General features: G+C 36.5%; 1 protein-coding gene and 1 long non-coding RNA gene across 2 annotated transcripts in view; one reads left to right on the plus strand and one right to left on the minus strand.

Annotated features, from left to right (window-relative positions):
- The first annotated feature begins 1,573 nt into the window (after positions 1-1,573).
- LOC136834359 (uncharacterized) lies at positions 1,574-8,884 on the plus strand. The gene is made up of 2 exons (XR_010851759.1): positions 1,574-1,683; positions 3,530-8,884. It is a non-coding gene; the product is annotated as an uncharacterized lncRNA (long non-coding RNA).
- The window catches only part of LOC136834357 (uncharacterized), a 34,253-nt gene continuing 26,593 nt past the window's right edge, over positions 7,034-14,693 (minus strand). The window contains exons 2-4 of the mRNA XM_067096891.1: positions 11,095-11,283; positions 10,576-10,692; positions 7,034-9,082 (exon numbers count right to left, since the gene is read on the minus strand). Of these exons, the coding sequence (XP_066952992.1) occupies positions 9,008-9,082; positions 10,576-10,692; positions 11,095-11,283 (381 nt within the window). The 3' untranslated portion in view covers positions 7,034-9,007. The remainder of the gene's footprint in view (positions 9,083-10,575; positions 10,693-11,094; positions 11,284-14,693) is intronic.

The following is a 14,693-nucleotide window of genomic DNA, read 5'->3' on the forward strand; positions in this document are numbered from 1 at the left end:
AATAACTAAAGCAATCATCTGTTTACATTTTTCACTTTCCAATAGCTGTAATTAGACAAAATTTTAAATGGCCATGCATATATAGATGTGTGTATGCATGTATAAGCAGAGTTGTAAGTAATAAATTTAAAGTTATGAAGGCACAATCCTCATGACTGTGTAGCTTGCTGCACTCCAGGTTAGGCCAAGGTATTAAGGTAAGTTGTACCATTGAACTACCATTGTAAGAAAACAAAAATTTGACTAAATCTGCCCTTATTGTTGCAATGAAGTCTATTATTACTGCACCTATAAAACACCTAGGTAGAACTAAGCAATAGCTCCGCATGGGGTATCACTTTGAAAATTGATTTTTCCTATAGTATTTTGGTTGCTTATCAAGAATTTACCATTATTTTTTTGTTGGTCGACTGTAATTAACCTCAGAAATTGTATGCTGGCCATCCTGGAATGCTGTTGTGCATGCGCAGTGTTAAAGGGGAGCTTTTGGTAAAAAGTTGAATTTCCTTCACCAGGTGGTCCACGGGGCGGAGTAACATGGCCTGCTAGGTTAGGTTAGGTTAGGGTTTGTTAGGTTAGTATAGTTCCTTTTATAATAGCTTTCCTTAGCCAATCCCTTCTCAAACATATGGTTCCCTAATGAATTGCTTATGTGCGGACCATTCCATAACAACAACATAGCGGTCCAATCTTTCTCCCAACGTTTTCCCACTGCCAAAACCCCGCGTTCCCAAAGGGTCCCCAACCATGTTGGATAGATATGAGGTTAATAATGATTGGCCGACACTAAACAACACCACCTCCTTCACCAGCAACACTAAAAGTACAGTACATGGGAAAAATAAATTTCCAAGGTAATAGTCTGTGCAGAGCTTTTTCTTAGTTTTACCAACACCTATCTTACAATTGAGATTTGTTAAAAGGAACTCTAAGGCCAACGTTTGCCTAGGCCCAAGCATCGGCTATGCAAAATATGCTGCAATTACCTCAGACAACAATGACGCAACTAGGTCTAGGCAGTAGGCCTATAAATCCTGAGTCACATTAATTATTTTAGGCCTCTACTAAGATAATCTCATTGCATAAGTATGGGTGTTTACCTTAGGGTTAGAAGTCCATTTTATATATACCCGTATTTTAGAAATAAAGCCATTTCGATCTAAGGTACAGAAAGCACGAACACGTATGGACAAGTCACAGGACTAGGGTAAGCTTTGTTTTGGCAAGCAGCTGTTTTTGACAGAAACAGGAAGTAATGTTTGTAAACAATACAGTATAAGATTTTTAAGACGCAAGTTCCCGGTGTTGCTGTTATAACTGTTTAATATTATGGTAAAATTACCGCAATGTTTATTTAGCATATTCAGCAAGTAATTAAATTAAAATTTTAAGATGTCTATTACATTTAAATTATATGCTTTCTTACTAAACTCTCGCATTAATCTAAAGTCTGCTTTTAATGAAACCCCTGTAAAATATGAATTAACGTTTTATATTTATTAATTAAATAGTGTTGGAGCTTTTAGAAGACTCAAAATTACTGTAAAAAATGTGATCTATTCGTGCACGAAGTGTTGACACAAACACACAGTTGCAATTCACCACCTGTGTAGCGTTGCTTGTAAAGACCTGTACCGTGGTTGCAACTTCTAGAATTTTGACAACAAAATAATGGACAGAGAGGTAAGTTTAGAGAAATATACCTTTTTTAAAAAGATAGTTATTTTACCTCCAGTGAGGAAATGGTGATGTAGATGTCAGACTAAGTCCTAGGGTGAGGTAGGTTTACCCTATAGTCTCAACTGGCTTAGGCCTAGCCTACGAACTCTGCCATAAGCAAATTATCAGTTTTGTGGTTGTTGCAGGTTTATTTTTATGTAAACTAAATTACGAGGTGAAATTCATTTGAATCGTTCAAGTTTATGTGTTTTTTTGCCAAAGGCGTGAACCGTATGTTCCAATTTTTTATAGCCTTCATTTACTACTATAGTTTATTCATACACTGTGTAGCCTACCACACATTTTCGTGGCGGGGGTTAGTGGCGTCAGTGCACCTCTCCCGGTGCACTGTAGGCATTACTGAAGGTTCTTTGCAGCGTCCCTTTGGCCTAGCTGCAACTCCTTTCATTCCTTTTCTTGTACTTCCATTCATCTTCTCTTTCTTCCATCTAACTTTCCACCCTTTCCCAACTATTGTTTCATAGTGCAAATGAGAGGTTTTCCTCCTGTTACACCTTTCAAACGTTCTTACTCGCAATTTCCCTTTCGGCACTGAATGACCTCATAAGTCCCTTTGGCTTAAATTTTATATTCCATTCTATTTTATTCTACCCTCATAACTAACAATTTTTGGGAGACTCCAGTTTGGAACCAGGGACCAGAAATGGATGATTTATGCTTACAGGAGTGGTTAAAAATGCATAAAGCACAAGGAGGGCATTTTTAAATGGATAGAGCTCATGAGCAATTAGTAGTGATCTTAATGTTACCTAGGCTATGGTCTGGGCTCTACTTGATAGAGTAATGAGATGCATAATATTATACCTATCTATACCCTAACCCAACCCTGGATGCCAGGTCCAGCCTGGCTGGGAGGATAGTCGAAGGTTGTTTCACCAGACTTTCCAATAACAGTGAAACTTTAATTGACGTACTTGTTTCATAGCCTAATTACAGGACATTTTCATTCTATGCTCTTTCTACAAAAAATGAATGTTTTAGCCCCCATAAATTCATTGGGTTTATTCTGTAAATTTCATTGTAGTCTTCAGCATTGGCATTTGTTTAAGAATTCAAAACCAGCACCATTACAGGCACATCCAGTCACCACTTTAACGAAACCTCCCACTTATAGAGTGAATCTTTCATGAATATGAGTGTTTGTTTGTAAGGGTGTTTCTCAGCTTGAGCTGGAATTGAGTGTTGAAACTTGGTGAGAAGATAGTTAACTGATGGGTGAAATCCTCCACTCACCTGTGGTCATCAAGCACTTTTCTTCAGCTGCAGTCAGTTTCAGATCCCTTGCTGCACTCTGACCTTTTGAAACTTCTTTCAACTTTTTCATTATATGTATGATGATTGTGGTTTTTGTTCACCATAAATTTGAACAAGAAAGGTGAACAGTAAAAGGTGTGGAGGACTTTGCAGTATTTTTCTGGTTAGAAACCAGTTCCCTGAACTAAGTCAGATTCACACACTGAAAGTGTGTAACTACAATTGTTTGTATATATGTAATTTTCTTAGGAAGAGTTAGGAGCACAATTTCCTTTAAAAAATTTATCTTATCAACATCACCCAAAGAATGTACAATTTTGGTGATTGATTGTGTGATTTGTGGTTATTAAAATGGGCATGACAGTTTTGGTGACTAATTAGTTCTAGCACAGTAATAAAAAAATTCTCTCTCATGCACAGACATACCAATTGGCTGCTCTTGGCCCTTCTTCACTCCTTCCGCTATTCTTGATACAGTAATTATTTTTAAAGTAGGGCAACACTGCATATTGTCATAATCTCCACTTGTTTTCAGATTTCAAGAGCAACACAGTCTGGAACTATAGAAGTCTACTGTTGGTTTACAAGTATCCAGTGCAACACAGTCTGGCACTACAGTAATCAGTTCATAACGTCTTCAGTAGCATTCATTTAAATGGACTTCAATAGCATTCATTTAAAGGAAACAGGCCATTATATAAAACAGGAGACACAGATTTGTTGAGACTGATTAGTCCTCAAAGACAGTCTGAACTAGAAAACAGAGTTACACTGGTGTAAGAGAGAACTGCAGTCACGAAAAACATTACAGCACAAAATTAACAATTAACTAGTATTTCCTTTAATACAAACAAATGCCCTTACTTATTTTACTTGGACATTAGCAGTTTTTGGCTGCTTTATGCCCTTGGAGTTAGTTTAACCAGTTTTGTTATTTTGCATTGTTACTAGGAGTGTGCTCACTGGTTTTCTTCAGAGTGGAGAGATTGGGAAGTGGCAGAGGAAGGCCAAAAGATGTTTGGCAATTTCTTCAAATGGTATTACTCTGCTGTGTGGTTCCCTTCAAGTTCTCTAGGGCAGTGAAGGTAACTGCAGCCAAGCCTCATGTGTCTGGTATCAGGAGGGGCCTTCATCTATGAAACCAAGACAAAGAACCCAGACTTCTTCCTTTATGAAGGGCCAGGAGCATTTCCAGCTCTTTTAGCTCCAGCTAGGAAGGGAGATTAGGGCAAGAAGGAGGGGGATGCTGATTAGCAGTCCCCTTTTCCAGTAGCCATGAGGTAGGGAGATGCCTGTCATGGACAAGGAGGCAGAGACAGGGGGCCAGAGTTCTGAATAGTCTGTTTCCTCTAAGATGTTTACAGACCACCTCTCAAGGACTACTGCTCTGCCCTATCTCATTTACCAGTACCATTCCTGACCCACCTGTCAATATCAGCGAGAGCTCAGTCCCTGTTGGCAGAGGTGAAGAGGATGTTGAAGAATAATGTCCAGGAAGATGTAGACAGCTACACTCTGGGTCTTTTACAGTCATCCCTTGCTGGTGGAGAATGCAACCTTCAACTGGAGACAGGTCATTGATCTCTTTCCTTTAAACAGGTTTGTCCTATAGACTCGGCTCAAAATAGACATAGCACACTCCCTAACAGATTCCTTCAGGCCTTTCCATTAGACCTCCAGAAGCACATCTGGTTTGTCTGCAACAAAACTCTGCCGGTTCAAAGCCTTGTGCCTCAGATTAGCTACAGCCCCCAGGTCTTCACACAAGTGTTCATCTGTGTCTCAACTTTGGCCCATTCACAATGTTCATGATTGCTGCCTAACTGTGATGATTAGCTAGTTCTGTCCTCAGAGGCACAATTGCTCCAGAACAGAGACTGCCATTTTGTGTGACCTGGAGATCATGGTAAATAGAGTAGGAGCTCATACGCAAGAATCAGGCAAAGTACCCAAGCATACTTATAGATAAGGCTGGAGTGAGAATGTTTTCGTCAGATTCATGCATCACTCAGATTAGGGAGGTTTTAGGGTAGTTCCTGTCGTGAAAGTAACAGCCCGCACAGCTGTTCTCTCTAGAGAAGCTTGTTCTGCACAGGCATTGGTCAGCCTCCACTGACCATCCCTCACAGCTTGTGCCCTAGAGCAGGGAAATAAAGTAGGATCTTGCTTAGTGGCTGGACAACAGGAACTTGTGGGAGTTCCCTTTGTGGATAGTCTGTTCTCCTTATTTCTGTTTTATGCAGAGTTATCATAACGCCCACCTCTTTAGGCATATGCTGCATTCTGTTAAGCAAAATTTGTGAAATTTTGCAGTGTTTAGCTGATTAGAACATTTTGTTGGTATTCAAAGTCTGTCAAGTTTCTATTTCACTCCAATCTAAACTCTTATACTCAGTTTTTTAATTTACTATATTTTAGATGGTATGCATGTGATGTAAAAGGGGATGTATGAGTCCAAATGATTGTGCCTGCATTTCCTGAACAAGCAGATCACCTCCAATTAAAAACAAACTAGCCTATTTCCTTCACTAAGGTATCCAAACTTTTTGAATTGGCCCTAATTTGTAGCAAAATTCAGGTCACAAACTCCTTACTGTTAAATGTTTGACAGCTGTAATTAAATGAGCCTTTGTGTGAAAGAGAGGGACATTTTACATAAGAGTCAGTTCATACCATGGATTCTGGGTAATAGAACAAAGAATTCTTACTGGACTACAAGATTATTAGTCCGGTTAGATTTCTCAGAGATGGAATAAAGAAGGGGGGGAAAAATGGGACAAAAATTATGAAGTGTCGTACAGTTCTTGTGACGAAGGGTGCAGGAACCCTTGAAAACTAAGCTTTAGCATGAAATATAATAAGGTTGTGACATACGAGAACAGAATTTTTGTCTACTGGATTATGTTGTAGTCATCTTAGACCATGATAAAGTATGAAGTGGATGTTTATGGCTTGAACATAACCCTGGGAGGCTGGAAGTTTACCACCCTTTTTAGACAATTCTGAAGGTTCATGGGGCAATGGTAATTTCAGGAGTACATTATTACCAGTTAAAAAAATTTTTGTAACTTGTCTTCATAAATACTTCAAAGTTCATTTTGAGGAGTGCAGAGTACAGTATTTAATCCATATAGTTGGAATCCTCAAGTAGATGCAGATGAACCATTAGGCCTTCATTACTTGATATTCCTGATTTTCATGCTGGTTGAATTCTAGGAACTTTATATTGAGTGACTGTATAGTTAAAATACTCATCAGGATAACAGGATTTATTTATTTTATATCACCAAGAGGTTTTCTACATGGGCAAGTGGTGGTTGAATTAGTCAGTCAGTTTTCAGCTTAAGTTTGATGTAATTGACTGTAAAAGTGCTTTCATGTGTATATACAGGTTTTTGTTTCATTTAGTAGATAACAAATACAGTTGATACATGAGAAAATTACTGTTCTTGAATTAAGGAAACTGGAAATTATAGCTGCATCTATTCAACTTGAGCTGTTCATATATTAATGTATAAAATTAATCCTGTTCACCATGTACACTCTCGTAAAACTTGCTCAGGGGTTTAGTTCTTAAGTGAGGCGCAGAACTTGGAAAAACCAACAAAGTTGGACAGCCAAGAAGAAAGAGAACAATGCTTTTCTGTTGAGCAGTCTTGCATTTTATCTTATTTGTTTTTCTTTGTTACTGTATATAGTACAGTATAGGCTTTACTTTTGTGCTACTTCTTCTGTATTGGGCTGCATTCCCTTTTCAGGGCCTTGAGTGCATAAAGTCCTGCTTTTCCATCTGTTGCTGTTGCTAGTGCTGTAATAATAATGTCTTAACAAAGCAAGTGAATAGGAAGTGAAAGATGAAAAAAATAATGCAACTGGGAGCTGAAGGGATTTTTGCAAAGAATATGGCATGCCTGTGGCATGCCATTTGGAATACATCATACACAGGAAGTAGATTATTGTTCTGAAAGAATGCCTATTGTACCAATACCCTAAACAAGTTTAGAAGTAATTTGAGAATGCATGACACAAAAGAAAGGCATGTCTTCTATGTTTTATTGGAAAAGTTACACATAGAAAGGTATAGAGAAAAGTTACACATGAAAAGATAAAACTGTCACTCAAAATCTTTGGTGAAGAGGCATAGGAAAAGTGCTGTAAGGATTATTCTTCATGGTTATACATGTACACCTTTTTTAATATATAAAGGCCTGCTTAAGCATGGCATAGAACTCACATGTATACTTACAATACCATTCAACAAGGGTATTAGTAACAAAGTTCTTGGTCTCGAAAGGCTGTGAATGTTAGGTTTGGAGTTATAAAGAAAGTTTTTTCTGCTGCCATAGTACAGTACAGTACTATGTGACATTATTGAAGGAAGGGTCACTTGGAATGCCTGACTGTTGGTTAAATCCCATAAGAAAATAATTATTTTTTTTTCCCTTTTCTACTTCACTTGCTGCCTGTACAAGGTTTGGCTGCATTGTGAGCCCTTCCCAGACCTATGAAGTTGAAAAATGGTACTGAATGTAAACCTCAAGTTTACTGCTCCAAAACATTAAGTAGTTTCATTGTTAATCAGCATTATTTATTTTACTGCCAAATTCTGTAAACAGTTGTTTCATACACGTCAGTACTAATGGGGTTGTTGTGAATGTGTATGGATTACTATTACCTGAACTGTATTGCATTTGCCTGGATAATCAGCTGAACAGAAAGATTACAGTAAATTCTCTTGTGATTAAAACTGATAGTATGTACAAGATGAATTATAACAAAATATTGTTTGTATAGGGCAGCAGTTTAGATTTGGTAGGACAGCAGACTGAAATATCAAGCTTTTGGGTGTGTTGTCAAGGTAACGTGCATTGCATGTTGTAAATAGAGTAATTACAATAAAGTTTAGGTTAAGGGAGGTATAAAGGAGTCTAACTTAAAAAATAATTAAATTTTTGTAAATATTTTAAGATACATGATAATTTTTTTCTTTCTTTGTACCACTGTTCATTTATGGCCCAATACTTTTAGATTCTGGATAATGTAAACCTTCTCTTTTGGTGGATAAAATTTACTCCAAGGTAACATTTATTGAACATAACTTAGGGAAACAAAACCTGTTAATCGGGAATAACATAAACCTAAATACCTACTATTTTACTTAATTTATTTGCTAAGTGCTTGAACTTTTCTAGCACGTGGTATATAAACTTTGTATCAAAATAGTCTAGATCTGTTATACAATTCAAGAATTGTATATGTTATATTCATCTACTTATATAAAAATACTGAAGCACCAAAATCATACATTGTACATCATAAACATTCAAAGCGCAGATCAGGAATCTGATTTTAAATGCTTGTTATATTTAAGGTATATTATCTGTATAGTAATGCTTAATGCTATGTAACCTTGTGGTAGACAATGAATAGCACTTTTACAATAATACTACAAGTTTAAGAAAGTATCCCAAGCATGATTTCCTGACTTTCTGTCATGTTAAGGGACCATAGCTTTCTTAAAGCTTTTCCTTAACAATTAGTGTTTTCATGTGGTACCAATTTTTTATGCACAGTATTCTTTCAAGAAATTTGTTTGTTGAACATAAAATATCAACTGCTGCAATCAGCCTATAAGCACACACATTAATCCCATAACATTACTTGTTTCAGTAAACTGAAATGGATATACAATTTTATCAAAACCTGCAAATATTACATTTGGTGGATTATAAATAATTAGTATCATATGCAACGTAAATGGTATATATTCGATTGTAACAGACATACAATGGTGAAGGAGATGTAGAGGTACACAAATATGTAATTTTGCTTATTGTAATGTTTAGCATTGCCTTGTGTTTATCAGATTCAAAATATAAGTTATTTCTACCTTATAAGTAATAATTAACCTACTGAAGACTAAACTAATACAGTATTCTTCTCCTCCTCCTGTGGTGGGTAGAGTTATTTGTGCTTAGTGTTCACCCCTTTGTCCATTTCAGGGCTTCACAAATTACTTATTTCTGTTTGCAATGGTGCCAGTGCTGGCATCAATGAGGTATACGATGGCATTGATGATCATCATTGACTGTAAAGAGAAATATTATTATTATTATTATTATTCAGAAGATGAACCCTGTTTACAGTATATGGAACAAGCCCACCACAGGGGCTATTGACTTGGAATTCAAACTTCCAAAGGATATGGTGTTCATTTGAAAGAAGTAACAGAAGAAGGTAATGGGAAATACAGTAAGAAGAGATCCGTTTCAAGAAAAACAGATAAATTAACAAATGAATAAATGAATAAATAAAAATATACTGTAAGTAAAATATTAAAATACATGCTCCTTTAAATTGGCTCCACCTATTTATGTTTTGTTTTTAAATGAAATATTTCATTGATATTTCAGAACAGCATACAAACTTAAACAATCATCACTTAGCCACACAGACTTGCAGGGAGAAACTGTATCAATAAATATGTACAGTAGGCCCAGTCTACCTGCCTTATTATTGATTCATTCACATTTGAATCACATACCATTTGTATCTTGGTACTGACCATTTTCACTTTTCATTACTTAATTATTTATGTACTTGTAGACTACACGAGTGCCAGTATTTAAGCTAAATCAGTGATTTCAGAAATAAATATAACAACATTCGTAAAATTAAATTTAGTTAATTGCCTTTGATAAATGGTAGTAAAGGGAATTGCATAGCTATCAATCACACACACACACACACACACACACACACACACACACACACACACACACACACACACACACACACACCAACTCTCTCTCTCTCTCTCTCTCTCTCCACTGGTCACCTGCAATGTACAAGGGCCCTTGTAAATAATAATAATAATAACCTATATATTGACTTTGATAATAGTAGTATTAATATTAGGATATAGTTACCCTTTCGTTCCGTTTTCTTCAGTGGAATATTTACAACTGAAGAAAATGGGTTTTTACGAGACTAACTTGGGTAAATAATACTTTCGTTGCTTCATTGGCCCAATAATGCGAAGTATTGATACTTAAAATTTATTTCTGCAGTTACATAATAAATATTTATTAAAATCAGACTTGACAGAAACCATAACTCATGCGAATGCCTTCCAGTAATTCATCCTGGAGCTTTTATCTATTTGCTGACATTTAGCTTCCTAATACTGTATATAATCATGAGACTCGTCTCAACCTATTATAGGCCTACTGTAAGATAATAGGTCTTAGATAACCCTCACAATTTGGGTTGAAAGAGCCCTGATGAAGTTTAAAATTGAGTGAAAAGTGTCTAGGGTTCTTTATAAAAAAAAGTAATTTAATTTTTTTAAAAATTGCTTTGTTTTCCAGACAAGTCAACTTCTTTCAGAGGTTAAAGTTTGCTGAAAAGTTAATCTTTGTCTCTAGTCTTTATAATTATCTTGTATCTAGAAACTAGCTGGCGACATTTACATTTCATAAGGGAACCAACATTACGAATGGGACAAAAATAGCTTTCCAGCCCCAGTGCAGGGCCATATGGCCCAAATTTCTCTCTCTCTCTCTCTCTCTTTGTGCTTACCCCCATAGCCATCCCTGCTTTGGTGTGTTCACTGTTACCCTTGTCCTGGTAGGTCTCAATGGCCATGGCACCACCAGCCACGTTCATGCAAGCAGCCGTGAAGCAGTACAGCACTTCCTGGAAAAATGAGTGTTGCTTTAGTATAGTTCATTTTACTAAGACTAGGAAACGATTGTTATCTAGGCCTATGTCACTTTTTGGATGAATTTATCATTCTTTACCCTTACAATGTTGGTAAAATAGTAGACTGAACTGATTTTTCTGTTAAAAATGTTACTGTATGCTGTATGTACCTTCCTTTGATGATTTCACACCTGGAATTTATCCAATCTCCAACTTTTAATAAGATAATTTGATGTTAAATTGTGCACTGAATTAACAGCAACTTAGATAAATTTATTACAGATTACTGTTAGCTTTTGCAACACGGGTAAAAATAATTGCAGAAGTGAATGCTACTGCTGTATTTTTTAGATCTTTCTCAGAAATTTAATAATACAACTTTCCCTTCGTCCTTACCAGGAGATTAGAAGAGTGAGCAAAGAAGATGTACCCGAGGAGGAGTGGCAGTGAAATCAGGATAGATGACCCGATGGCGATGATGCCCACCAGTCTCCTGTCGACCAGGGACTGGCTGTTCGTCCACGATTCTGAGCCGAAGTGGAGGTCATACTGACGCAGGAGGGCGATGGCGATGAAGGCAAGGCACTGCAAGGTAGTGAAATATTAATTTGAAGTTGTCTATATTTTTCACTGGACACCAACAGGTTCATGTTAATGTAAACGTTACTCAATAGACCCTTAACATGCCAAGTGAAATACAGTACAATAAAGTACTGTACAGTACGGATGAAGGAGTAAGTACTGAATAACATAACTAAAAATACACTAATAGAATTGCAGGGTGTCACGAATGTTTTTATTTGATTGAGGTTATTGGTAGCTATAATAATTACTTTAGATCTTTTAGTATTTTAATGTGGTTTCGCTATATACGTTTTAATAAAAAAAAAAAACTTACGTTTACACAGTGCTGTGGTTCAAGTGCTTGTTTTCATTATTATTATTATTATTATTATTATTATTATTATTATTATTATTATTATTATTATTTAAAAGATAAACCCTATTCATATTGAACAAGCCCATCAGGGCCAGTGATTTGAAATTCAAGCTTCCAAAGAATATGTTGTTCATTAGAAAGGAGTAACAGAAGGTAATGGGAAATATAGAAAGAAGAGATCACTTATTAAAAAAAAAATAAAAGTAATAAATGAATGTATAAAAAATGTATTCCTTCTGTCTTATTCTGTATTTTATTCAACTTTGGTAATGTGAATGAAATTTCCAGGTTTATTATTGAGCCCCGGGATGTAGCTACATCGTGTCATGCTATAAGTTTTGAGTTATAGAGATAGGCCTACTGTTTCCTTGGAGGCTCTTATCACATCGTAGATGATGCTATTTAAATCCGTTGTAGCAGTACATTGGACTAACAATTATGCTTTAATTATTTGCAAAAATTATATCAGACGATTAACGGAATTTGATATTTTTTCTACGAATTTTTCGTTGCCTGACATCCTAAATTTTAACTGGTCTGTTGACAAAAGTTAACTAAGGAAGGATATATCTTAATGTTGCTGATTGAGTTACGATTTTTTAATATATATTTAGACACCTCTCCAAAAATACCTTTAATGATTCCTATTTTTACTGAGTCTCCGCAAAGAGGTTCGAGTGTAAACATTGCTCAGCTTTGATATGTTACGCCAGGTAAAACAAGTTTAAAAAAATTAAAAGACATTGTTTTGAAACTCTAGTGAATAATAAAGTAAAGGGGGACTTTGCTTTTAAGCAAGGCGGGCTTGTTATTAAAGGCGTAGGTTGTGTACATTACATGTGATAGGGGGAAGGGCTTGATGACAGAAGGAGAGGAGGGAAATGTGCTGAAGAGAATGTGATCGCAGGAGGTGATAGGAAGAGAAGAAAGGATGCTTTGATCGTTTGGAAAGAAAACATAGAAAATGGAAGGAAACATGTTAGAGCGTATACAGTACATTTTGTGTCCATATCTCTTCTTTCTGCATTTCCCTTTGCCTCCTCTTACTTCTTCCTAGTGAAGACCATATTCTTTGGAAGCTTGAATATCAAATCAATGGCCCCTGTGGACTTGTTCCATATGAATAGGGCTCATTTTCTGAATAACGATAATATAGAAAACGAGGACGTGAAAGAAAAGTGAAAAATGTTAAAAACCTGTAAGAACAGGTTTAGGCAAGGAACCGTTGGAAAAGGCAAGGAAAGGTGGGCAAAATATTAAGAAGAACGAGTGTAACGGATACACTGTAAAAACAGCGATTATGCAATCAAGACTCAGGGAAAAGGAGAATAAAACAACCTGGGGTGGGGATGGGTTGCGGTCAGAGAAGGTGCAGAGTTAAAATGGCAGCCAGCGGTTAAGGTCATTGGATCAGGGCGACCATACGGAACGAATCATCGCTATTTTTGTGTGTGACTTGATCGCCGAACACCTGGTGGTGGAAACGTCTAAGTCTCAATCTACTGCTCTATGTTCCAGTGAGTTTTTGTGCGAACGAGTTCAACCTTTACCTGTTGCTTGCTTAGGGAACATGATTCAAGTGGGGATTGGGGGATGCGGCCCTTATGAGTTTAGGGCTGATGCTTTTATGCCGTCGTAATGCGTATTTTTGTACTTCACAGCTTCTTAACGAATTTCAGCTTTAGTTAGCCTCTGCAGAACTATATTATTGACTTTTGTTGATGCATAGCTTCATCTACACACATGCATACATACATATATATAAAACTTGATTTAGAAAAATATAAATCAGTAGTTTCAGTTATGTTATAACTGACATTAGAAAAATATAAACCAGGAGTACCCTGGAAAATGCAGTAGTTCTTGAGAAATGCCACTCATTTTGAAATTCATGGAAAAACTGTTTCTTCACTGATTCAATTTTAGAAATGTAGTAAGTTTTTAAAACGTACCGTGACTTTTAAGAGGTATCCTTCCTATCGAAGTGTTAAAATGTATCCTTCCTATCGATGTGTTAACCTCTCCAAATATGTTTGAAAAGGACAGTAGATATTTATATAGATCAAACAGCTTCTTTTGCTTTCCACTGTCGGTATTTGGATAAGAAACCTCCATTATCTCCATGGAAAGTGTTTATGAGTCGGGTATTGATAATGGAAGAACATAACAGTAAGGAGTTCCTCCATTTAAACAAACAAGCAAGCACACCACTAATCCTCACGTAAAATTTATTCAAGAATGAATGGCGTCGCGTGTTCCGTTCTACAGTATTTCGGAAAAGGAGTGCATCACCCCTTCCCCCAATTATCTAGCCAGGTAGCATGAACCGTGCTCATTACTTTCTTTGGGTATTTTGCATTTTTATAGTTAGAAAATACCTTACAGCAGCAACTGTGCTCGCAGCCAGGATGTGACAATGAAGCATTTCAAGGTCGAGGTCCTTTGTGTCACAATTAGGGCCTCTCAATTGTGTGCTGATAATAATGGTTGGGAATTTGCTAATTTTCACATGTTGACTTGGAAACATAGGACTAGATACTACTAAATACATACAGTATCGGACTTGGGAACATATGAATAGATATTGGTTTCGTACTGGACTAGGAAACTTACTTTGAAACAGAACTAGGTACTATTTTCCGCGCTGGACTTGGAAGAGTAAGACTAGAATACTACAGTAGTTAGGCACTTGGTTTTTTAACACAGGACTAGCTACGATTTACGCACTGGACTTGGAAACATGGGACTAGATACTACCTACAGTATGCACTGGACTTGGAAACTTACTGGGAAACACAGGAATAAATAATGTTTACATACTGGACTAAGAAGCGTAGGACCAGATACTATAATTTAGTTACGTTTCTTGCGTACTGGACTTTGAAATATAGGTCTAGGTCTCGGTATTTTATTTAGTCATGTAACGATTTAGATTTCTTGCTTGTTTTATCACTCTGTTGACAAGGATATTGAAACGGACTTTTTAAAGAGCAAGGGAGAATATTGATTGTATGAAAATTAAATAAGGAGTGTGATAAATGTATTCTGCGCATAC

Source organism: Macrobrachium rosenbergii, chromosome 53, assembly GCF_040412425.1.
Source record: "Macrobrachium rosenbergii isolate ZJJX-2024 chromosome 53, ASM4041242v1, whole genome shotgun sequence".
Classification (NCBI taxonomy): Eukaryota; Metazoa; Arthropoda; class Malacostraca; order Decapoda; family Palaemonidae; genus Macrobrachium; species Macrobrachium rosenbergii.